Below are 21,897 nucleotides of genomic sequence, written 5' to 3'. Positions count from 1 at the left end.
ATGGCTAGGGAAGTACATGGCGTTTTAAGCCAACAATTATACATGGAAAGACCGAGGGTTGTTTCGGATGTACGGATTACTGCAGATCATAGTGTGAGTGATGTTTGTGTACAGACGGGTGAGGTATTTTCTCCACAGTTTATGCGAGATCGTGTTGCGCTAAGAAGATTTTCTGACATGAGTGATGGAGATCAACAACAGCAGCAGCAAAAGAGAACAGGTTTTGGGTTCAATCCGAGCAACCAATTGGTGTATGAGGATCTTAGTGGAATTCTTGGACTCAAGAGGATGAATTCTGAAAGTAGTTCAGAAATGTCATCAACGCCAATGGCTGCTTATGCAGCTGAAAAGGACACCAAGGTTTATCCTAATACCACAAGCAAATGTCAGTGGGAATATAACAATGGTACTGGACAAACATCTGTAGCATATGCCGACGAAACTAACCGAGGAGTTCAAATTGGCCCCATGGTGCCGGCCTTGTATCCGTTGGATTCGCCTCGTTCATGTTATCCTTGTGGGACTGGATTTGGAGATTTCTCTGCCAACGACAAGATGAAATTTCTCTGTAGTTTTGGAGGTAGAATATTACCAAGGCCTAATGATGGGAAGCTTAGATATGTAGCTGGAGAAACGCGCATCATATCCATTAGGAAAAACATCTCATATGAAGAACTTACCAAAAAGACATACGCTGTCTGTAAATATGCCCACACGATAAAGTACCAGCTTCCTGGTGAAGATCTTGATTCACTTATCTCTGTCTGTTCTGATGAGGATCTTCATCATATGATAGAGGAATATCAGGAGCTGGAAAACGCAGAAGGTTCTCAGAGACTTAGAATTTTTCTTATTTCTTCAAATGATTGTTGTGAGAGTCCTCCTTCTATTGAAGGAAGGGTAGTTCAACCGATTGATGTGGATTATCAATATGTTGCTGCTGTGAATGGTATTCTAGATCCGAGTCTTCGAAGGAGCTCCAGTGGGCAGAGTTTCACAAGCCAGAATAGCCAGGTGGGAGCCATCTCAGACCATAGTTCCAATTTTCGTACTGATTCGTCACATGCCACAGACGCGAAAGATGTCAGTTCACCAATGACAAATTTGGCGGGAATGTTACCTAGACCAGGTGGTCAATTGTTAAATCCCATTCAAGTCCCACGCAAGTCAATAAATCAATCACCTTTAATTTCTCCGGTTACTGTAATGCAAAAAGATTTTAGGAATGTGGATGCAACATATGCAGAAGATGCTAGAAACTTCACTCCATGTGTTTCAGGAAAACATCCATGTGATTCGGTTTATTATGTTGATGCAATGGGCCGTCACAATCATCTTTACCATGGTTCTCCATTGATGAATTATTATCATGAAAAATCTACTGCGGAAACTGATGAGACATACAAAGTTCTTAATATTCATTTCCCACGAAGCTCAAGTGAGGATTTTGTGCCTGCACCCAACTGGGGTCTAAGTGATACACATCCACTGAAAACTATGCTCAAGGAACGGGCAGTTAATTATGAACAACTATGTTCTGATGCGGAGTATTTGATGCAGCTAAGATCGGGAACCATCCATATGGGACAAAGAATTATGCATTCGCATTCTGAGCCCATACTGCTGGAGCAGGATCAAAAGCCGAATCATGGAGGGCCCTATCCACTGACCTCATTCAATGATAGTGATCAGTCACCTTCACTTGCAATGTCAAGTTCCTTGCAGGATTTGCCAACAATGTGGAAACAGAGAGATGGCATGGAATTTCAAGATGCTAAATATGAGAATCATCAAAAGTTGACATCTGGTAGAGATAATGAAACATATGGAGAATGCAATTTGGACAAAAAGAAGAATAATTTCAATGGAAGTATTTATGCTCCATCACTTAATGATGAAGGAAAATACAGATATTTGCAACATGCTGACTACCGACAAAATGGTTGCCGCCCCAAAGAAGTTCAAAACCTTAGAGGTAGATCTTCTGCCGAACGAAGTATTGAATTAGAAAATTCTGCAGATACCATGGGTGCCCCTTCCCTCGTCTACCATTTTGAAAGAACTGCTCCAAAAAATTTCGAGGAGAGCCAATATTCTACCAAGGATCAACCAACTAATTCTGATATAGTAAGGAGCCAACCACTATCTTGCACTTCTTCTGATCTACTACCTCACACAATTCAAGCTTTCAACGATGTAAAGATCATAAATCAGGAACCAGTAAGTATATCTTCTTTTTGCAAATAATAGTTTCCTTTACACTTGAATTTATATGAAGCTAATTATCTCTTTTTGCTATATATTTATCAGACATGGAATAGTTCTGCTTCAGGTAGAGAGGTTTCTCTAGGCGATGAGAACTTTGTAACCTGTCATTACTGCAAGGTTGCAGCCCATAGCAGAAGAAAGAGCAACTGTGATGATGCTATATCACACTCAGATGATTCTCATGGCAATGAGGATGAAGAGTTAGCTGTAATAGTTGAAGATGTAACTCATAGTATGCCTCCTGACATACCCTTAGCTTCAGGAATTGTCCCACGGGTTGAAAATGAAGCCAGCGATGAATTTCCATCGTCAAGAGGAAATGATGCTCTGAGTTCTAGTTCAGAAACTGACCATGAGGTAAACTTTTCCTGTGAATTTCAGTTTCTGTGGCAGTATTCTAGTTCATTAATGTTTAACACGATAGTCCTTTTTCAGGATGCCGACAGTATTCTTAGTTCAAGGGACGATTCTATGAGTGAGGCAGCAATAGCTGAAATCGAAGCAGGCATCTACGGCCTGCAGGTTCAAAGCTTCTCTGTTTATTGTAACACATATACCTTTCTGTATAGATTTAATTCTCATATATGACATATCTTGAACTCTTTCATCCACTTAAGTTACCTCCAACTTTTTAAAATATCTGTCCACTTAAGGTGCCTCTAACTTTGTAAATTATGCATCACTAAATGAAGTTGTAGTACTGGTCTCGAGCATTTTTCACACATTTGTTTTTAGTAATTCCATGCAAAGATGTTAATAAGAATTTTGTAAGTATAACATAGAGATGATGGTTGCAGTCATTGAAGTGGATTGACTGGAATATTTACTCAGTCACAAAAGCCGAAGTTCACACAATGTATTATTGATCAATTTATACGCTGATATGCAGATAATAAAGGATGCAGATCTTGAAGAACTGCAAGAGTTGGGATCTGGGACATTTGGCACAGTTTTTCATGGGAAATGGAGGGGAACAGATGTTGCTATTAAGAGAATAAAAAAGAGTTGCTTCTCAGGCAGTTTTTCAGAGCAAGAACGACTGGTGAGTTCAACAAAACTTGAAATGTGAGCTTTTTAAATACATAACTAATTCCTGTGCTCAATAGCTTCTTAAGATATTGGTGAATATAGTATGAAAATTTTCTTAGAAAATTACAAAATTGTGCAGTTTCAAAGTAAAAGTTGTATGTTTTATTTTCTCAAAGGCATTCCATTATTGATTAGGCCTATGAACATATTTCCTACAATCTAATTCCACCCTCCCCCTGGCTCCCAACTTTTTCACAAATGGGACCAAAATTTCACTGCTTGCTTAGACTAGAGATTTCTGGAGGGAAGCAAGGATTCTATCGACTCTTCACCATCCGAACGTTTTGGCTTTTTATGGGGTGGTTCCTGATGGACCTGATGGAACATTAGCAACTGTAACCGAGTACATGGTAAACGGTTCGTTAAGGCATGTCCTTTTAAGGAAAGATAAGTAAGTTGGTCCAAAACTCACATTTTTTATTCTCTTTCTTCTTGTTGAAAGGGATATTGAAACTTCAGTATTCTCACTGCAGAGTGCTTGATCGTCGGAAAAGGCTTATAATTGCAATGGATGCAGCGTTTGGAATGGAATATTTGCATTTGAAAAATATTGTTCATTTTGATCTGAAATGTGATAATTTGTTAGTCAACTTGAGGGACCCTGAACGACCTATATGCAAGGTAATTTTTAATATATCTAACATATCATGCACCTACAATGATTTCATAACAAGTCGTCTTAATGGACATTTATACATGTACTGGTTATAAAATACCATACTCTTTGTTATGTTATTGCTAATTTTTTAGACCTTAAAAAAATCAAAGCCAAGATTTGAGAACTACAAAAAGTAGTCGAACTCAAATGTTTCTTAAGAAAAGAACCACATTGTAAATAAATGGTGAAAAAACAAGCACTATTTTCAAAAACCAAATGATTATCAAATGGAGTCCCATAGTTGAAATTCATATTCAATATCCGGTCACACTGAGCTTGTTTGGGTGTCATTTGCTGTCTTTCAGGTCGGAGATTTTGGGTTGTCAAGAATTAAGCGCAATACACTTGTTTCTGGAGGTGTGCGTGGAACTCTTCCATGGATGGCACCAGAATTGTTAGACAGTACCAGTTCTAAGGTATCTGAGAAGGTAACCAAAAAAAATGAAGATCTTTACTTCTTTTCAACTAAATCAAGCTGTGTAAATGTTGCTATTTTGGAGGAAAACCAAAAAGCATACTTTTAGATTCTTAGAAGATAATATAATTCTATTTTTGCTTTATTATCATTTTTCTTTTTAATAGGTGGATGTTTTCTCATTCGGTATTGCAATGTGGGAGATTTTGACAGGCGAGGAGCCATATGCTAACATGCATTGTGGTGCCATCATCGGTAAACTTTCCTTCATAGGTTCCTACGAATTTCTTAAAATACCTTCTCAAGAGATTCGGGTCCATACTTGTTCCAGTACTTTTCATGAAAATTTCTTTCGTCCTTTACTCCTCTCTTCTTGAAGTATCTTGAAAATCATTTCAACTAAATCCATCTTGCAAAATTCTTTCATTGGTTAAACATCGAGTTTCTACACAGCTCGTGTTAGGAACGGTATTACGGTATTATTGGAGTATTAAAAACGTATATCAGTAATTAGTCAAATAGATTGTTATACTTTGATTATAAATAGAGGAAGACGGGAAAGGAAGAAGATAGGCAATATTTTGGTGAGTGAAGTAGGGCTCAAAGAGTGATCTCAAGATTAGGAGTGGTACCTCAAAAATTTGGTTTAACTTGTAATTCGGGTTATTGTTTATATCTCAAATTAGTTCTCATAATTGTCAAACATTCTTATTTCCCAACCATCAGCTTGTGCTTTATTGTTCAAATAAGGAGACCGATCATGCTGTTATTTACTTTGCTGAGCAGGTGGAATTGTAAGTAATACTCTTAGACCGCCGATCCCCAAACGTTGCGATCCCGAATGGAGAAAGCTAATGGAAGAGTGTTGGTCTCCTGAACCTGCAGCAAGACCATCATTCACAGAGATAGCAAATAGACTTCGCAGCATGTCGGTAGCGCTTCAGATCAGAAAGAGGCCAAATGTAGCAAGTAGATGAAAGAACACAACATCCTCTAGTAAGTCACCATCCCTTTGAAAATAGAAAAGAGGAAAAGAAAAGAGCTCAAAGCTTAAGCTATTCTATGTAATTTGGCTTGTTCAATAAGCTGGACCAAGCCAAAGATCTAACTTTTATGACTTCATATGCTTCCGAAAATCTGTAGATATTGTTAACTGTAATGCCAAAATTTCATATTTCCATCGCTCTGTTCATATGTGTTTAATATGAAATTAGGCCAAGTCCATGATCAAACAAGAGAAATTCATCCCTAACGACAGAAGAACACAAGTTTTGTAGTAAAATGATACTCAAAAGCTTACTATTACCACTCTACTCTAAAGTTGTTATTTATGAATTATACCCTTACAGAAGAACACTTGACTAACTAATTTTAAAATACTGAGTAATCTAAATTAACAACTAAAATATATAGTTATTTCGTTAATTAATGCTTATGCTTGTCCTTTGAAACACAAATATACATGAATATATACTGTCTTTTCAATAGCATGGGCTCTTTCAGTTTATATAGTAGAGCGTTGTTACAAACTTACAACAGTATTTCATCGGTTAATCTTAGCAAGGTTTAAATAAATATAAATATAATTTTAAACCTTGGAATACAAAAACTAGATTTTAAATGCTCAAATTAAATGGAAAAAATTGTTTACATATTAAATTCTCAATCATATTTTGTTCATGGATTAATCCATGAACTTTCAAACAGTCTTCCTTCCAACTTTTTATTTATAACAAAAATCATTAAAGCTTTCAAATTTTCAATCCTCGTTTTTAAACTTTGTTGGTTCAATGCTTGTGCCACTAAAGTTGAAGTGTTAGAATTCATTGAGAATCTATTGCAATTCACAAATACTATTATTACCATGTAGATGCGAGAGGTTTTGAGAAAATGAAACCTCGATGAGAATGCCTAAAATTGAAGAATTTAAGAGTGTCGAGTATTTTTGTATGTTTGGCTATTTATAAATGATCTCAATCCAAATAAAATCCGAGTATTTTCAACCGTCTAATCCGAGATCCAATTCAATTCGAAAGAAATCAAAAATTTCAAATTATTCTTACAACACTAGGAAGAAGAAAAACTCAAAGAAAGAATTCCAAATGAGACGGATCTAAAGGCACATATTTGTTAATACTATTAAATTTTGGGCTATTTTTGTTACATTTGTCCACATGTGATCCAATGATCTTAATCATACGGAAAGATAAGTGATAATGGCGTCGTTGTTCTAGAAAGTCCCGTAGCTTACCTATTTTCGGCATTATCCTTTATCCTGAGACGGCACGCATTCCCAAGAAAACCGCCTCTTCCGATCCCTATATTTACCTGAAAATGGCCGCCGATTCCCATTTCGTATTCTTTTCCGGACAATCCCATTCCTCCCACGACTTCATACCTTATGGAGAAAGCGATCAACAGGCAGAACATTTTGCTACATCATCTCCGGCCTTCTTCTTCCGCTTACAGCCATGAATCTTCGCTCTCTGTAAGTTTTCTCTATCCTTTCTCTATTCGATTGAGGTTCCGCTCTTTGAATTGTTATTGATGGAGTTTGGTTGGGTTTGGTTTGGATTTTCTTTTCTTTTATTGTTAGGCATCGGTTTGTGCAGCTGGGGATAGTGCTTCGTATCAAAGGACATCGGTGTTTGGAGATGATGTCGTGATTGTTGCGTAAGTTGCTTCGTTCTTGCATGCACTTTGTTGTTTGAGGTTATTCAAAGTTGTTTGTTGAGTTGAATTTGTGAAATCTCTCTCTTTTTTTTTTTTTCTCTTAGAGCGTACCGTACTGCCCTTTGCAAATCGAAGCGTGGTGGCTTCAAGGATACTTATGCCGATGATCTGCTCGCCCCTGTTTTGAAGGTTTTTTGTTTCACTTTCTCTCTTTATGCATTCAACTTAATAGGCTAAACCAAATACAAGTGAAACCATGCTTTCGTGTTTCTTCGTTTTTGTTGCTTTAGATTTAGTCATCGTCACTGAATTTTGATGATGATGATGATTTGTTGCAGGCATTGATAGAGAAAACTAATTTGAATCCAAGTGAAGTTGGGGATATCGTTGTTGGTTCTGTGCTTGCACCAGGCTCTCAGAGAGCTAGTGAATGTAGGATGGCGGCTTTCTATGCCGGCTTCCCTGGTATGTATTTCCCCAAGAAGAATTGTTCATATTCGTCTATGTCTTCTTTTTTATATTATCAATTCGTACAATGGTTTTTGTCACAGAAACTGTGCCCGTTAGAACTGTTAATAGGCAATGTTCGTCGGGGCTGCAGGCCGTTGCTGATGTAGCTGCAGCTATAAGAGCAGGGTTTTATGATATTGGTAAGCAAATAATGGATAAGTTGAATGAAGTTCTGTAACTCCCTTGTTTAGTACGTAAACTTATTCTATTTATTACTCGTTTTTTAGGAATTGGAGCTGGGTTGGAGTCGATGACTATTAATCCAATGGCTTGGGAAGGATCTGTCAACCCAAGAGTACTCTCTTTCCCTTGCTCTGATTATATTTGTTGCATTGAATCTGATTTCAGTTCCAGATTGTCCTTAAAGTGTACTTCAAGCTGGAATCTTAAAAGATTTGAATCTCTTCTTAAAAATGACAGGTGAAGTCGATGGAAAATGCACAGAACTGCCTTCTTCCAATGGGAGTAACCTCAGAAAATGTTGCCCAGCGTTTTGGGGTGTCAAGGGAGAAGCAGGATCAGGCTGCTGTAAGTAGAATAGATCTTACTTCTTATTCAAGGCTCCTAGACGTATATTTTGTACTGAAATCCTTCATTGTGTGTCTAGATTGAGTCTCACCGGAAGGCTGCAGCCGCCACTGCCAGTGGCAAATTTAAGGATGAAATTATCCCTGTTTCTACTAAGGTAAGTAGTAAGATTTGAAACTGCGTAATTTTCGCGTACATAGTGTTATTTAGAGTAGGTTTTCGCATATTGCCTTAATAGGTAAGGCAAATGTTGATAGGGTTTTAATCTTTTTATTTCAAACAGATTATTGACCCCAAAACTGGTCAAGAGAAACCTGTTACAATCTCTGTGGATGATGGGATTCGTCCTAACACAACTCAAGCAGATCTGGGGAAATTGAAGCCTGTGTTTAAGAAAGATGGGACTACCACTGCTGGTATAATGATATTTGATTCTATTTGAATTGACCAGTAAGGAAATGTTCTGCTATTTTTGGTGATGAGACAGAGACTAACGATTCCCTGGTTTTGGTATTGTTTAGGTAATTCCAGTCAGGTGAGTGATGGTGCTGGAGCTGTTCTCCTCATGAAGAGAAGTGTTGCAATGCGAAAAGGGCTCCCCATTCTTGGTGTTTTCAGGTATGAATCTCGAGACTTATTTTTACTAACATCATGAGTAATTTTACTAGTTGCATGGAAATTGTCTTAGATTCTCAAAACTTCTTTTTCCCCAATTTGTCTCTACTATTATTTCGATACTGTCTTATGCATAGAGTAGTGCAGCATGCTTTCCATTATCCATAATTTCTCTCGAAATGATCTCCTTCACGAGACATTGAGGAAGATTAAGCATAGTTTGGCAAAATAAATGCTTTCTTTAGGGTACTGATTCCGGGCTTCCCAAAAATAAAGATTATTGAACTATTTGAGGGTGATAACAATGACCATTTGAATTTGGATTTCTTGAGCACGAAGTACTTTCTTTTCTCAACATTTGCTGCTGTTGGTTTTGCAGGACCTTTTCTGCTGTGGGTGTGGATCCTGCTATCATGGGTGTTGGCCCGGCTGCTGCAATTCCAGCTGCTGTCAAGGCTGCTGGACTTGAACTGAATGATATTGATCTTTTTGAGATAAATGAGGTACCTTATGTTTCCATCACTGTTGAGGCTTGAAGTTCGAACCTATTCAGTACACGTTGGCTTACTCTAACGCACAACCTTTAACCTACAGGCATTTGCTTCCCAATTTGTGTATTGTCGTGAGAAGTTGGGGCTAGATCCAGAAAAGATCAATGTCAATGGAGGAGCAATCGCCATTGGACATCCACTGGGTGCAACAGGTATGTTTCAAAAACACATAGTTTCTATGAACGAACACTTCAAATGATGATGAGTTAGAAGATATGTTTCTCTTTTATTTTCTTTAACCGCGACTGGGTCATTTTAGCAAATGATGATGCTCATATGGTAGGGGGGACTTGGAAAATATTGTAACTCTAACCAATAACAAAAATTGGCATTACATTGTCACAAGATCTACCTTGAAATCGTTCTATCATTTAAATGTTTCTTTTAGAATATGCTCATTAACTTGCTTCTTCTGTAGGTGCCCGCTGTGTCGCTACATTGTTGCATGAGATGAAACGCCGCGGCAAAGATTGTCGTTTTGGAGTGATATCAATGTGCATAGGTACACTCTCTCTCCCTCTGCCTCCATCTCTTTTGCATTTCCGGAGTTAATGTTTGATAAATAAATACTTGAAATTTGAAAACCGCAACATTGTAGGCACGGGAATGGGGGCGGCTGCTGTATTTGAGAGGGGTGATTGTGTTGACGAACTTTGCAATGCTAAGAAAGTTGAAGGAGGTGTCAATCTTCTGTCTAAGGATGCTCGTTAGAACAGAACTTCATTGCCCTTTCACTAGTGCAAGACAGAGAAAGAATCACTCAATAAAAGGCGACTACACTTATAATGAAGATTTGATTATTTATTTGGTTGTAATCCCAGCATTCCCCCACCCTCTTTTTTCCATATTGAACACACCGAGTTTTTTTAGTGTCTTTTGGTTTGTTTCCAGAAAGGTTGCGTTATTTGTTTGAATTCAAAGGCGAATTGATCTTTAGACTTTTGTTCTTCAAGTTTAATTGAGCGATTTGCTCAAACTGTTGATTGAAATAATAGGTTAATTGTTCTTATAATCATTAGCATAAAGATCAGATTTTTATATTAAAAAAAGAACAAAAAGAGAAGTTTCTGACTTATTTACACAGTACTCGTTAACGTTCAATTCGAATTTTGTCGACTATTCATTTCGATTCTTCTTAGATTCTTCAACAGAATTAAATTGCGATTTTGATTCAATAACATGTAATTTAATACCAGCGGATTTAAAGTTAGCTTTTAACTATTGAAACCTTTTCAGCCGGGTGGAAATTTGCTCTATTTTTTGAAGGTTAGGTTATTTAAAGGACTTAATCTTGTCGATTAAAATTTATTTTTGTGATCCTTTTATAATTGTGTTCACTCTTCATATTGAAAATACGACAACTTTCAGTTTAGAGATAGAAACAATCTTTATATTGTGATGTTTTCCTTTCTTTGGGGTTTTGGTGTCAACAACGGAAAGAGGTTAATGATCGTGTTAGTGCCATGTAAAAGCTCAAATTGCTGGCGTTGTAGGTTTATGTAGTAGACTCACTTGATTGGGTCCTCTATGCCTCTTTTGGATCGAATTATGAGAAGTTTGAAACTCATGGGCATCCCTCCAGTTACCACTTATTTGATCCTTTTTACAAAGCTTTCAAGTATATCTGGAAGGGGTTTAGGGATAGTGAGTGGTGTTCTAAAATAGTTTCGTCTAACATTTGCTTCCTTCTGTACAGTCTAGGAGCTTGACATTTGTCCTCTTGGAATATTTGTTCTCTTCAGGTAGGTGTATTCTTTAGATAACCAAAATATTTATGTTATCTTGTCTTTTTAGTAGTTTGGTCGAAAGAGTTTATCCTCGGTATTAATTAGGTTTTTATTTATGTTCCTCTATTGATTATAGTCATAAATATTTTGTTTGGTTTGCATTTGTCAAGCTTGATATTATGGTACCATAGGTATATAGTTTATATCGAACTTTAACATAAAGTGACCAACTTTCACTTTCTTATTTCAAAACCGATTTTAAATTTTAGTGTCGATTGAGAATAAGTGTTGTGGATTTTTTTATGTTTGCGTAAAATGATTTTAGACTTATAATCTATAGCAAAAGATAAAAAGATATATTTTAAAATATAGGTAGTAGTTTGTCTCAACTTTGATCTGTCAAATGATATATACGAATATTAAAGCTTTTAAATTATAATTGTGATGGAAGTAGAAAGTAGAAACTTTTCCTTTGACTTGTTGTTTGGCCCTTTGAGTTGGAGCTATGCATGATTTTTGTAAATTTGTCATTAAAAGAATATAAAGAACTTAGAGAAATTTGTTAGCACTCAACTTTGTTTCAAATTAGTGAGTTCTCAAAATCTCCAAAGCCATTCGAATTCCGACTCAGCATCATTGAACTCGAAACAAAGAAAGAAAATGTAATACACTCTCAAGCTGACTAAGCTTTACAATAAGCTGATGTGGCAAGTCTCAACTTTACAATAAGTTGACATGGCAACATTTAACTCGGTAAAAAGAAAGGTGACATGGCATTCAAAAAAGGAAAAGAAAAATAGTTCTCCCCTTCCCGTCGCGCCGGTTCTTCTCCCACCCCCTTCCTCCCCCGCCCTCAACTCCGCCGCAGGACGAAGATTCTACGTTCAATAACCCAGTACATGAGAACCTTTGAACCGCGTCGGAGATTTAGGAGCGGCGGCCATGGCAGATTGAAACTCAAGCCGCTTGGATTCGTAAGCCCTAGAAGCTTCCTCAGCAGTATTATAAGTACCAAGCCAAACACGAGCTCTCTTAAAGGGGTCTCGAATTTCAGCAGCCCATCTCCCCCATTTTCTCTGCCTCACGCCTCTGTATCGGGAGGTTGTTCTTTCGGGCGTTAGGGTTTTGGTCAAAACCCTAATGTTTGTTAGCTGTTGGGGTTTTCCACCATTGTTGGTATGGTGAGAAGAGGTGTGAGAGGTTTCTTCATCATGGATTGAAGAATTAGATGTAGAGTTAGAAGAAGGTAAAAGGGGGAAATGAATTTCTCGTACTATGCGTTTGGATTTTGAAGAATTTGATTCATCTCTTTCGTTTTCGCTTGATGATGAATCGGTTCCGTCTGGATCGTTGCAGATTACACGGATCTTTCGACTCATTTTGGTGTTCTTCGAAGGGATTTGGATATTTTCTTTCTTTGTTTTTTCACGAAACTTTTTTTGAATTTTTGGATGTTAAAGAGCGATGGCTGTTTGCCAGATTTCGAGGGCCAAGAAGAAGAAGAAAAAACAGGAGGGAGAATATTTCTTTTTAGATGCCAACATTCCACACCATCGTTTTTATATTTTTCATTTCTTTTTCGAAGATTTTGGAATATAATTTTATCTCTCACCTTTGAATTTCAATTCACGTGGACATTTATTCCGATCCAAAAATAATTATAAAAAAAGGAATTTCCTTTTAGGAAATTTATAAAAATTGTATTTATCCTTTGAACTAAAATCAAGTGTAATGAATTTTTGTATAATTGTACGGTTATCACTATTATTTATTTATGAATTTTGACACTTTTTTGTTATTATTATTATTACTAACTTACTCTTATGGTTTGACCATTAGAGGTGACGATAATTGTAACAATGACAATAACAAAATTTTTAACGTTTAACCAAAATCAATTCAATTATGATTTTTATTCAAGCTCATTACAATTGATCCATAAATAGATTTCATTATGATTACATAGATTTTCTTTACGTTGTAATAGATATAACCTAAATGCGCAAGTAGATCTTTTCGTCTCGTGTTGATGATAAAAGCATTGCGTTCATTTTAGCAATTTACTTTGGTCTTAAACTTATTCTTTAGATAGTTTTTATTAAATTGGTCAAATAACAATAATGATTTTCGAGCAATATATTCTTTTAAAAAAGCAAATTTTTTAAAGGAAATACTTATAAAAAATTTAAGAACCAAAGTGGATTGAGATATAAGAACAAGAACCACAACAGTTATTCAACATTAGAGTTATGACCAAAACTTTAAACTAATAATATAATATAATGATTAAACAAATGGCGCATGATCCGTACGATTCTCCCACTAAACAGCTAAAGGAAACGAATTGCATGAATCATTTTACGGCATGTTAAATCCCTTTAATTAAATTGTAGGAATTTTAGAGATCTCTTCAATTAAATTGTAAGATTGTTATATATCTCTTTAATTAAATTGTAAGAATGTTAGGTATCTCTTTAATTAAATTGTAAGATTTTGAAATTAAAAACTGACCATTTTGGGGACCTTTTTTAACTGATATAACCTAAATTTGAGAATGATTAAGCTAATAAATGTATCAATTTAATCTTGATTCTTTGTAAGCATATGTTTACATCTTCTATATTTTGTCCAACAATATCATTTAAAACTTGTAATTTGAGTAGTTAACCAATTTAAATCTTTTAGTATGACAACTTTGAAAACATTCTCAATCACATGTAGACTTCTTCAAACGTGTATTTAACAAAATGGACAGTTAAAGTAAATACATGGATGGTTCTTAAAAGAAATTATAACTAAAATTTAAAACTATTCATCTTTATACAATAATATGTTTTACCCATAGTTTTTCTAAGGCGTTTTCTCTCAAATTTATACCTATAAAGAGAGAGGACAGACAAAGTTGCACCTTCAAATGAAATGGTCAATTACACTATGCAAATTACCTGCATAGCTTCCTGTTAAATTTTGGGCATTCCAAGTACATGGCAATCAATACATTTCAAAAATTTGACATGATAATTAGCCTTTCTTGCTCAACGGCAATGGCTTAGCTTAAAAATTATAAAAATCTGCCAAAGATATACATATAATGAAATCTTCTCCAGCAGATCATTCAAAACCATGCCCCTCATTCGGGCTGAGAATTTTTCATTGTTCCCCAATGGAGAATTGCACCTTTGAAGTCTTAAGCTTCCGACTGCCTGAGCTCAAGCGCAATACATTCTAACAAGCTATACGACGAGACGAAGGGAAAATTAGAGAGAATATAGAGCGAGAGCATCATTCTATGACAACCAATGTCATCCAGTAAAGAATCTTTACGACTTTCTATTTTCTAACATCGCATACAATATGCAGCATAAGGAAAACCAAACTAAGGCAGGAGACGAACCATCCCCTCAGTATGAAAGTGTCTTTTACATTATTGCATCCAAAAGATAGAAAAATAAAATGAAAATAATAAATCTAATTTACCTTGCCTCCAAAAAAAGTAAGAGGGCGTGCAGATTTGTAATAAGCCCGGAAATCATCCAATATCAAGTGATTGAGCACTTACAAACCGGGCACGATGTTCGTCTCTGTAGCCATGGATCGATACACTGAAACAGCAAACAGAGAAAAATGATTAGTGATTATGGGTTGAAAAGGAGAATGGGGTTTCTTTATTAAGGTGCATACATCTTTGTGAAATTTGTGTAAACAAGGTAGATGGCGAATGACATCTCCAATGGTTGGCGTATCCAGACAAATTGCACAAGCTTCTTGTGTGCTGTCAGTCTGAGGAGGAGAGGAAAAGCGTTATCAAGAGCAGCTAAATCAGTAGATCTGGCAGACCAGAGAATGAGCTTTTGATCAAGAGAAAAAAAATTACAACTAGAAAGGAGATACAGACGGGCGACCGACCTGTACAGTAGATTGTGGCAAACTATTAATCCGGTTAGTAGATGCACCAGCATGGCGGTGATTGTTCTCGTCAAGGGATAGCAGCATTTCATAATCATTCCTGACATAAATAATGAAGAAAAAAATATGTCAAAAATCTTAAACAACTGATCATAGTGGTTTCTTATCCCAGGAAACAACAAACAATAACTAATCAAACGTAACGTCTTGATTTCAAGAAGCTGCAAAGATAAAACATCCAGGAATGGCAGCATTTCATAATAATTGCTAGCACAATAGTCATACTTCTAGAGTATCTGAAACAGATTAAAATCTATCTCCTTAGTCCTTACTACTAAATTACGTACATGTTCCACCTTCGCAGGCTTCGCACACAGAAGGCCAGTTCTAAGAGACATTAGGTTGGTAATTTTTCCATCTGAGAGTATTAACCCAGAAATTAGAAGGATAGCTCCAGATCTTTCAAGACCCTTATCACTAGGACACTTAGGACTTGGGAGACCGGTTCTAAGAGATGATAAGTTACTAAGTTTTTCATCTAAGAGCTCGAACCCTCACCACTAAGGCACTTCTTAAAGAGACCATATGCATTTTAAAAAAGAAACATACAGGCTGCAATTGGTTGCTTGCTTTGAATACAAAGACCTGATATATTATAGAAGTGTAGGTTGTTTTGTAACTATGCTTTAAACACCATTAACTTGGCTTAGATTGGAAGGTCCTTTCGTAACCCTTCCTTCAGGTAAGAGGATGCCTTATCCCCTAGTCCCTAGGTTTTTTTGTTGAGGCTTCTTGCTGCTTGAACAAAATCCTTTGTTTCTCAAAGGATTTTACCTTATTTCCTTTGTAATCATCTGCCGAAGTTTTACCTTATTTCCACACAGGTCGCCTACATTTATAAAACTTTGCATAGTTCAGACATGACCTTTCACTTCCACCTTTCAGAATATCAGTTCCACGTGTAAATCCTCAATTTTTTGTTCTCTTTTTTCCTTTTTCTTTTTTTTCCTCATTTTATCACCTCATAACTAAGTTTTAAGTCTCTAGCCAAGTACTTTTTATCTAACTGAAATGATAATAAAATGTGAATCCTTTCTCTCTCTATATATATATACATACTAAAACAAGTGAACTCTCTCACTTGAACTTGTGGCCTGTGGGGTTAAAAAATTTTAAAAGATCCATTGCGTGAAATCAATATTAATTGAGATGAAATAATATTACAAAAATTTGAACAAATGAACCCAAGATATACTAAAACAAATTTGGAACATTAACTGGAAACCTAAGTTTAAGTTATAGATCATTCACAAATAGATTGAAATCTTACTCATTGAAATCACGCTGGATGTGCAAGATGTCCCTATTCATTCTCACATCATCCATATCTCCAACCGCAGCCTCCAGAGCTTCCAATATATCAAGTCTCTGTATTAAAAACAACCATAGGGAAGATACAATCATCATAGCATCAACAATCTATTTCATATATCTTGTCCATATAATAGGAAAAAAAATGTTGGTTAATAAGAAAAAAAAAAGTAGCTGGTCGACCTAGCACCAAAAAAGATTATCGTAATTACCATATCTAAATCCATATGCATAGGAAAATTAAGATTCCTTTGTCTAGTCGACACTCTATGAGAGCCACCAAAAAATTGATTCCTTATCTGTGCCATTCGTGCAGAGTGAGTTACTCGAGTTCGCGTTCTATTGGAAGGGTTTTGTAAAGATTGAGAACGAGTGCGTCGGTTGGCCTGTGCTACCAGCGAGCCCCTCTGACTCTGAACGAAAGAATTAATCATCTTTTAGATAGCAGATGGATACTGGGAGCATCATAAATAAGAATCCATGGTTAAATTTTCTTTTACCAGGCATGTACATTTAAAGAAAACAAAAATAATGAATAAGAAAGATCACACTATGTTAGAAAACATGCCAACCCCCTCAAAACGTTGAGTTATTTTGCAGGCATAGATTAACATTGCGGGGAAGCATTGGTAATAAGTTTTAGGGAAAAAAACGGGGGGGGGGGGGGGGGGGGGGGGGGTGTGTGGGGAAGAACTTGCATGGATACACACAAAAGAATGAATTTGCAAACACAATTTCTGTAGTATCAACTTGAGAAATTGGATAATTTCAGATGACAATGTTTCCAAAGACCAAAGAGGTTGCAATCACAAGAAGAAAAAAATGGGAGTCAAAAAGGATATAATACATTGTGACTCCGGCGGGACGGTGCAAGAAGGCCATGTTCCACCTGCTGCAGTGCCATGGCTAAATGTTCATCAATCTGCCAAAAGAAACAAGAAAAAAATAAAAATAAAAAAAGGGGTTAACATTACTGTCTTGGTAAGTTGCTGATTAAGCAAAGATAGACATAGCTTATCTAAGAATTAACCACCTCTTCTCCTCCAATAGGCATCTCCTGATATAGTTGTTCCTGAAGTTCACGAGCCAAAATCTCGTCAGCTTCAAGTTGTCTTGCCCTAACATCTGAGGTGTCATCATTTAAGCTACCACCAGTCTGGGAGACAGGGTGTCTCATTTCAGGCGACAACTCATCAACCTCAATAACTTCATTCAAATTATCACAAAATATTTTACTCCGCAGTCTAGTTGACCTTGAATTTGAAGACTCCCCGGATGTACCGAGGCACACGACATCTGGAATGCGGCGTGAAGAATTAATTTGTGAAGTTGATTCATGTTTCTTTTGTTTTTTGTTTAATTTGCTTTCCGCATGAATTGGTCCATTAGTCCGATCTAATTTGGGGGAATCCCTTTGAGACGTATCAGCACTTCCTCCACAATCAGCTTCTGCTATGAGTTCTTGCCTGCTAGGAATTTGTCTCTCCATGACAATCTCAGTTTTTCCATTAGACAGCCTTCCAACACTATCTATCTTCTTAAAAGAATTCCCAGATGGATTAGACAAGACAATCCCATTCTTCAAATGATTATGTGTTCTTCTCCAAACACCTACTTTTTCACAATGTTCAGATGTACCTGATCTGGAAGATCTGCCTGGATTTGCTCCAACATCCTTTCCTGTGTCACTGAAAGCAAATAAGGTATCAGGACAGATTGCTTTTGAAGGCTGCGCTAAATTTTAGTATGTGACGACAACTAAAGCTGTTAAATGATGCTATATTTTTTTTAACTGATAGGGTTCAATATCCAATTACATTCAGTTGCTGTAAATCCAAAAAAACATTTTAACATGTAGTTTCCTACACTGGCAAGAGTGGTCATAAAGTAGTGTGTCAAGTAATCATTCATGACAAGACTGTAGTCTTTTGAATGGAAACATGGAATAGACCTGCATGGTCTCCTGATGCCAAACCATTGCACTACAGCGTCCAGTGTAGTGAAAGTCAAATCCATGTGATTCAAAATCCCTGGTACAGTGGCACTAAGAACTTTCCACAGTCCAAATGAAAATGAAGAATATGCTAAAGGCAACATGCAACAACTTTGAGAAAGTGAGTAGTAGCTTTACAAGAATTCTATCGAAGACGCCATGACATAGTAAAATTTTAACAATGAACGTAGCGGGATTCAAAGTTTCTACAAAATTATTTTGTGATTCTAAGGAAAGCAGAGCTTACAACTGTCAGGTTGTTTAAAGGAAATAGGAAGATTTTAAAAACAATCGGCAATATTTGTGAGATAAATAAACGGTCATCATGTCAACAATATTTGTTTAAAGGTGGATGGTATTAACAAAGAAGCCACTCCTAGATTCACCTTTTTCGATAGAGGGAAGAGTTCCACTTCAATACCTCATAGGCAGCCAACGTTAAAATATAAGGAAAACACAAAATTCAGCGTCGTGTCAACACTGACTACAAAAAAGTTATCTTAAAGCAAAGTGTAAGGACACTTTTTTTGGTACCTGCTGGATGAAAAAATAACTCTGACGTCATCCTTATCATGTGATATAGAAGGTTGACGCATAATCCCTTTTCCTTTATCTTTGTTACTACAATTGTCTTCAGCAACTATATCATTTATATCTATTGGACAAGATGGACTGCTTGATGGCATGTTCCCCAAATTGCTCTTGTCAACATCTCTAGAACTCTTTTCACGCTGCTCAGATAAACTTTTTGCTCTTATTGCAATATTATGAGGTGAGATACAACCATTTCGTACCAATCTTTTATGTCCAGTGGCTCTAGGTGAACTAACAAACTGACGAGGACCCAAACCTTGCTTCTCATGTCGATTATTGCTGCTATTGGATTTTTCAATTCCATTTCTATTAATCATGGATAAACCAACATCTTGGAATGATTCCTCAACAACCTTCTCCTTCCCTTTAGTGTTCACGTTGGGTTTCTTTGAAGCAATTGACATGTAACTTGCAGACTGTTCGTTTGATGTGTTCTCAATCTTAAAATCCTTAGCCACATGACGATCAACTGTTTGAGGTTTATACTTGAGATCATGTTCTCTCATTTGTGGAACTGCAGTATTTTCTTGACAAGGAGGTGGTTTGGAAGGAGAGTCAACAGATATATTTATCCCTTTATCCACACGACGAGGGCAAATAAAACGTTTTGGCCCCTGACATGAATATTTTTCCCTTCCACCTTTTCTAAGTAAAAGATTATTTTGCAATGCATTAGGATTCTCTCCCGGTGAAAGAATAATGGTGTTTTTACTACCCATAAAATCCTCACACGGAATATTTTTGGAACTCCTATCTAGTCTCGAATCATGCCCATTTTCACTGGCAAGCACCCCCACTCCCTTCATGCCATTAGTTCCCTTTTCCATCATGAAATCAGGGTTTCTCAAACGATTGGATAAAGAAGAACCAGTCTCTGTCTGAAGAAACTGTCCGCCACTAATCTGTCGGGCAGCTAACCGATCAGGTGTATCAGGAACATCCACAATCCATTCAGTCTCCATCTCCTTCATGCTCTGCATTGGGGGGAAAGATCAATGGTCAGTAGACTATAATACCACCCAACTGGGAGACTCAAAAAAGGACAGTTGGGAATTAAACGGTGACTAAATGAAAATAAGGACAAGACAAAAAAGAAATAGGGGTATTGAAACCAAGTTGACAATCGCACGCTAGTAGATTTTCCCAAAAAAACACTAAAATGTAAATTTACTAACAAAAGAAGAATAGGAAGAATTTAAACGTCATTCATTAATAGGGAGAATATTAGGAAGAATTTAACAAATATCAATAAAAAGATCATCGTTACAATAAGCTCACACCTAAGTGCTCTGTCATCTCACTAATTCGGAATGACTAGCATTTAGCATCTAGAAAAAGAAGTAAAATAAGCATAGATACAACTGAAACAGAAATCAGCCCGTGTTTGGTCTCAATTATGAAAATTAAACCAAATATTCACTCAAAACAAACTCAAAGTTGGCAACCCAAATCAATAAATAACGGTAAACTGCAAAAGTTGCCACTACAAGAAAGGCCATGTTCACAATTAACTTTTACAAAGTCAAACTTTTCTATAGATACAGGCCAAAAAATCTGATGCAACAATTTTCAAAGAGTGAAAGGTATAATGGTGCAAGGATTCCTGATTTAGAAATGTGTTGGGTTGCATGTGGGTATTTATTGGAGGTATCTATGATATTGATCTACCCTTATTTAAATCCTATTGAAGCATACATTTCCAGGAAGGTGAAACTTTTCCTAGTAAACAAGAGTGTAGAAAATTACAAATTTTTTAAGAATTTGTATTTCTTTCATTATCAAATTCAGAAGTAAATGTGTGATTAGTTTAAAAGTCTTTTATTTTGAAAATAAGTTATTTTGAGCTAAGAGGTGATGGGTTCAAGTCATGGTGGCGGCCTACCTAGGAACTAAAATCCTACAAGTTTCTTTGACACCTAAATGTCGTAAGTCAGACGGTTGTTCAGTAAAATTAGTCCCGTAGTCCGGACACTTATAGATATCAAAGAAAATAAGCCATTTTGAAAAAAATTTGAAGTGTTTAGCGGCCACTAAAAATAGTTTTGCACAGTTTATTTTAAACAATTCTTGTCAAAAGAATTTCGAACACTTTTTACCTCCTCAATCCAAACAGACCTAAATTATACTATTTCCGTTGTCTAGAGCACGGTATCATTTACAGTTCCCTCCCCCCTTCTTACGGTAGACATTAACTGCCGACCACAAACTCTACACAAGAAATCCATCTACCACCCGTTTTAAGGTAGACATAAATTGAAACGATCACAAAACCTAGAAATCGATCTTCATTCAACTATCAGAATGCATATAATAATACAATAAATGCTTGTTTTGTTAAAAAAAAAAAAAAGGTAGAGAACAACATCCTACAAGTATATACAGCTCTTATCTCGTGTGTTATGTTCTAATCGATTTTCAAGAAGCAACTGATTCACCATTATATTTGACAAAATCAGAGACAAGATAGTCATAAAACTAAACGTTCTAGTAATCTGGAAGGGGAATCAAATAACATAGTAAATAATTTTCAGAGCATACGTCAATCAACGAACAATAAAAACAACACCCAAATGAAATTTCTCACAAAACTTAATCTAAAGAACAAAACAAAAGATCGAACCTCGTTGTGTTTCTCGTCCAAATCCAGAACAGCGAGAAGCGCACAGGCTGAATTCAAGTACGACGAAGAAGACGATGGTGAGGCCATCCAATCACCTCCATTCTCTTTCTTTCCTTCTCAAAACCCACCGTCTCTCCGCTCCCTGATACGAACCGGGTCGGGTCGCACCGGTTATTAGAATTTGAGCTAGCTAATCCTAAGGCCCAATACACCAACCCTGGCCCAATTAAATTACTTCTGGGCTTTCATTTCAATGACCGTTACTGAAGTTTTTTAAGAATAATTAAATCATTTTTATATTATCTAATTGATAATTTCATTTAATCAAAGTCATCGGTACTTCCAAAGGTAAATTCAAATCTTCACCCGAATTGTATTG

At 36.4% G+C, this 21,897-nt stretch overlaps 4 protein-coding genes across 6 annotated transcripts; 2 read left to right on the top strand and 2 right to left on the bottom strand.

Moving 5' to 3' along the window:
* Nucleotides 1–5,608, top strand: LOC103483503 (uncharacterized). Of its 2 annotated transcripts, none has more exons than XM_051086013.1 (9): nt 1–2,220; nt 2,311–2,625; nt 2,704–2,790; nt 3,158–3,310; nt 3,585–3,748; nt 3,831–3,978; nt 4,321–4,431; nt 4,598–4,685; nt 5,217–5,608. In XM_051086013.1, the coding sequence occupies exons 1-9, from the start codon at nt 1–3 to the stop codon at nt 5,405–5,407; spliced, it is 3,477 nt and encodes a 1,158-aa protein (XP_050941970.1). In that variant the 3' UTR covers nt 5,408–5,608. The 2 variants fall into 2 exon arrangements, with proteins under 2 accessions (XP_050941970.1, XP_008438388.1); XM_008440166.3 differs by having other exon boundaries at nt 4,321–4,443.
* Nucleotides 5,609–6,645: 1,037 nt separating this feature from the next.
* On the top strand, nt 6,646–10,243 carry LOC103483502 (3-ketoacyl-CoA thiolase 2, peroxisomal). Its single transcript, XM_008440165.2, has 14 exons — nt 6,646–6,918; nt 7,027–7,103; nt 7,208–7,292; nt 7,442–7,568; nt 7,655–7,753; nt 7,841–7,908; nt 8,034–8,141; nt 8,221–8,298; nt 8,425–8,557; nt 8,663–8,759; nt 9,136–9,259; nt 9,351–9,459; nt 9,726–9,809; nt 9,906–10,243. Exons 1-14 carry the CDS (start codon nt 6,832–6,834, stop codon nt 10,016–10,018), a joined length of 1,389 nt encoding a protein of 462 aa, XP_008438387.1. The 5' UTR covers nt 6,646–6,831; the 3' UTR covers nt 10,019–10,243.
* A 1,675-nt stretch (nt 10,244–11,918) lies between these two features.
* On the bottom strand, nt 11,919–12,413 carry LOC103484175 (ethylene-responsive transcription factor ERF118-like). Its single transcript, XM_008441138.1, has one exon. It carries the CDS (start codon nt 12,411–12,413, stop codon nt 11,919–11,921), a length of 495 nt encoding a protein of 164 aa, XP_008439360.1.
* A 1,523-nt stretch (nt 12,414–13,936) lies between these two features.
* LOC103483501 (uncharacterized) lies at nt 13,937–21,685 on the bottom strand. Of its 2 annotated transcripts, XR_536583.3 has the most exons (10): nt 21,519–21,685; nt 18,839–19,872; nt 17,345–17,999; nt 17,159–17,233; nt 16,524–16,724; nt 16,271–16,368; nt 14,941–15,040; nt 14,716–14,814; nt 14,512–14,636; nt 13,937–14,267 (listed from the first exon to the last, which is right to left on the bottom strand). XR_536583.3 is itself a non-coding variant. In XM_008440164.3 (9 exons), exons 1-9 carry the CDS (start codon nt 21,603–21,605, stop codon nt 14,574–14,576), a joined length of 2,412 nt encoding a protein of 803 aa, XP_008438386.1. In that variant the 5' UTR covers nt 21,606–21,685; the 3' UTR covers nt 13,937–14,573. The 2 variants fall into 2 exon arrangements, 1 of the variants encoding a protein (XP_008438386.1); XM_008440164.3 differs by having other exon boundaries at nt 13,937–14,636.
* Between the last annotated feature and the right edge of the window lie 212 nt (nt 21,686–21,897).

This window comes from Cucumis melo, chromosome 6 (assembly GCF_025177605.1).
Source record: "Cucumis melo cultivar AY chromosome 6, USDA_Cmelo_AY_1.0, whole genome shotgun sequence".
NCBI classification, from domain to species: domain Eukaryota; kingdom Viridiplantae; phylum Streptophyta; class Magnoliopsida; order Cucurbitales; family Cucurbitaceae; genus Cucumis; species Cucumis melo.
The sequence above is the reverse complement of the archived record's forward strand: the minus strand, read 5'-3'. Positions and strand labels throughout refer to the sequence as shown.

Excerpts from the sequence above, each read along its gene's own strand:
- LOC103483503 (XM_008440166.3), top strand. The coding sequence starts at position 1 with ATGGCTAGGGAAGTACATGGCGTTTTAAGCCAACAATTATACATGGAA. Across the intron at positions 3,979-4,320 it reads CTGAACGACCTATATGCAAG|GTCGGAGATTTTGGGTTGTC; the intron begins GTAATTTTTAAT and ends GCTGTCTTTCAG. Across the intron at positions 4,444-4,597 it reads GTTCTAAGGTATCTGAGAAG|GTGGATGTTTTCTCATTCGG; the intron begins GTAACCAAAAAA and ends TCTTTTTAATAG.
- LOC103483501 (XM_008440164.3), bottom strand. The coding sequence starts at position 21,605 with ATGGCCTCACCATCGTCTTCTTCGTCGTACTTGAATTCAGCCTGTGCG. Across the intron at positions 18,000-18,838 it reads GTTATTTTTTCATCCAGCAG|TGACACAGGAAAGGATGTTG; the intron begins GTACCAAAAAAA and ends ATTTGCTTTCAG. Across the intron at positions 16,725-17,158 it reads CGTCCCGCCGGAGTCACAAT|AGTCAGAGGGGCTCGCTGGT; the intron begins GTATTATATCCT and ends TCTTTCGTTCAG.
- LOC103483502 (XM_008440165.2), top strand. The coding sequence starts at position 6,832 with ATGGAGAAAGCGATCAACAGGCAGAACATTTTGCTACATCATCTCCGG. Across the intron at positions 7,754-7,840 it reads AGCAGGGTTTTATGATATTG|GAATTGGAGCTGGGTTGGAG; the intron begins GTAAGCAAATAA and ends CTCGTTTTTTAG. Across the intron at positions 9,260-9,350 it reads ATCTTTTTGAGATAAATGAG|GCATTTGCTTCCCAATTTGT; the intron begins GTACCTTATGTT and ends TTTAACCTACAG.
- LOC103484175 (XM_008441138.1), bottom strand. The coding sequence starts at position 12,413 with ATGAGTCGAAAGATCCGTGTAATCTGCAACGATCCAGACGGAACCGAT.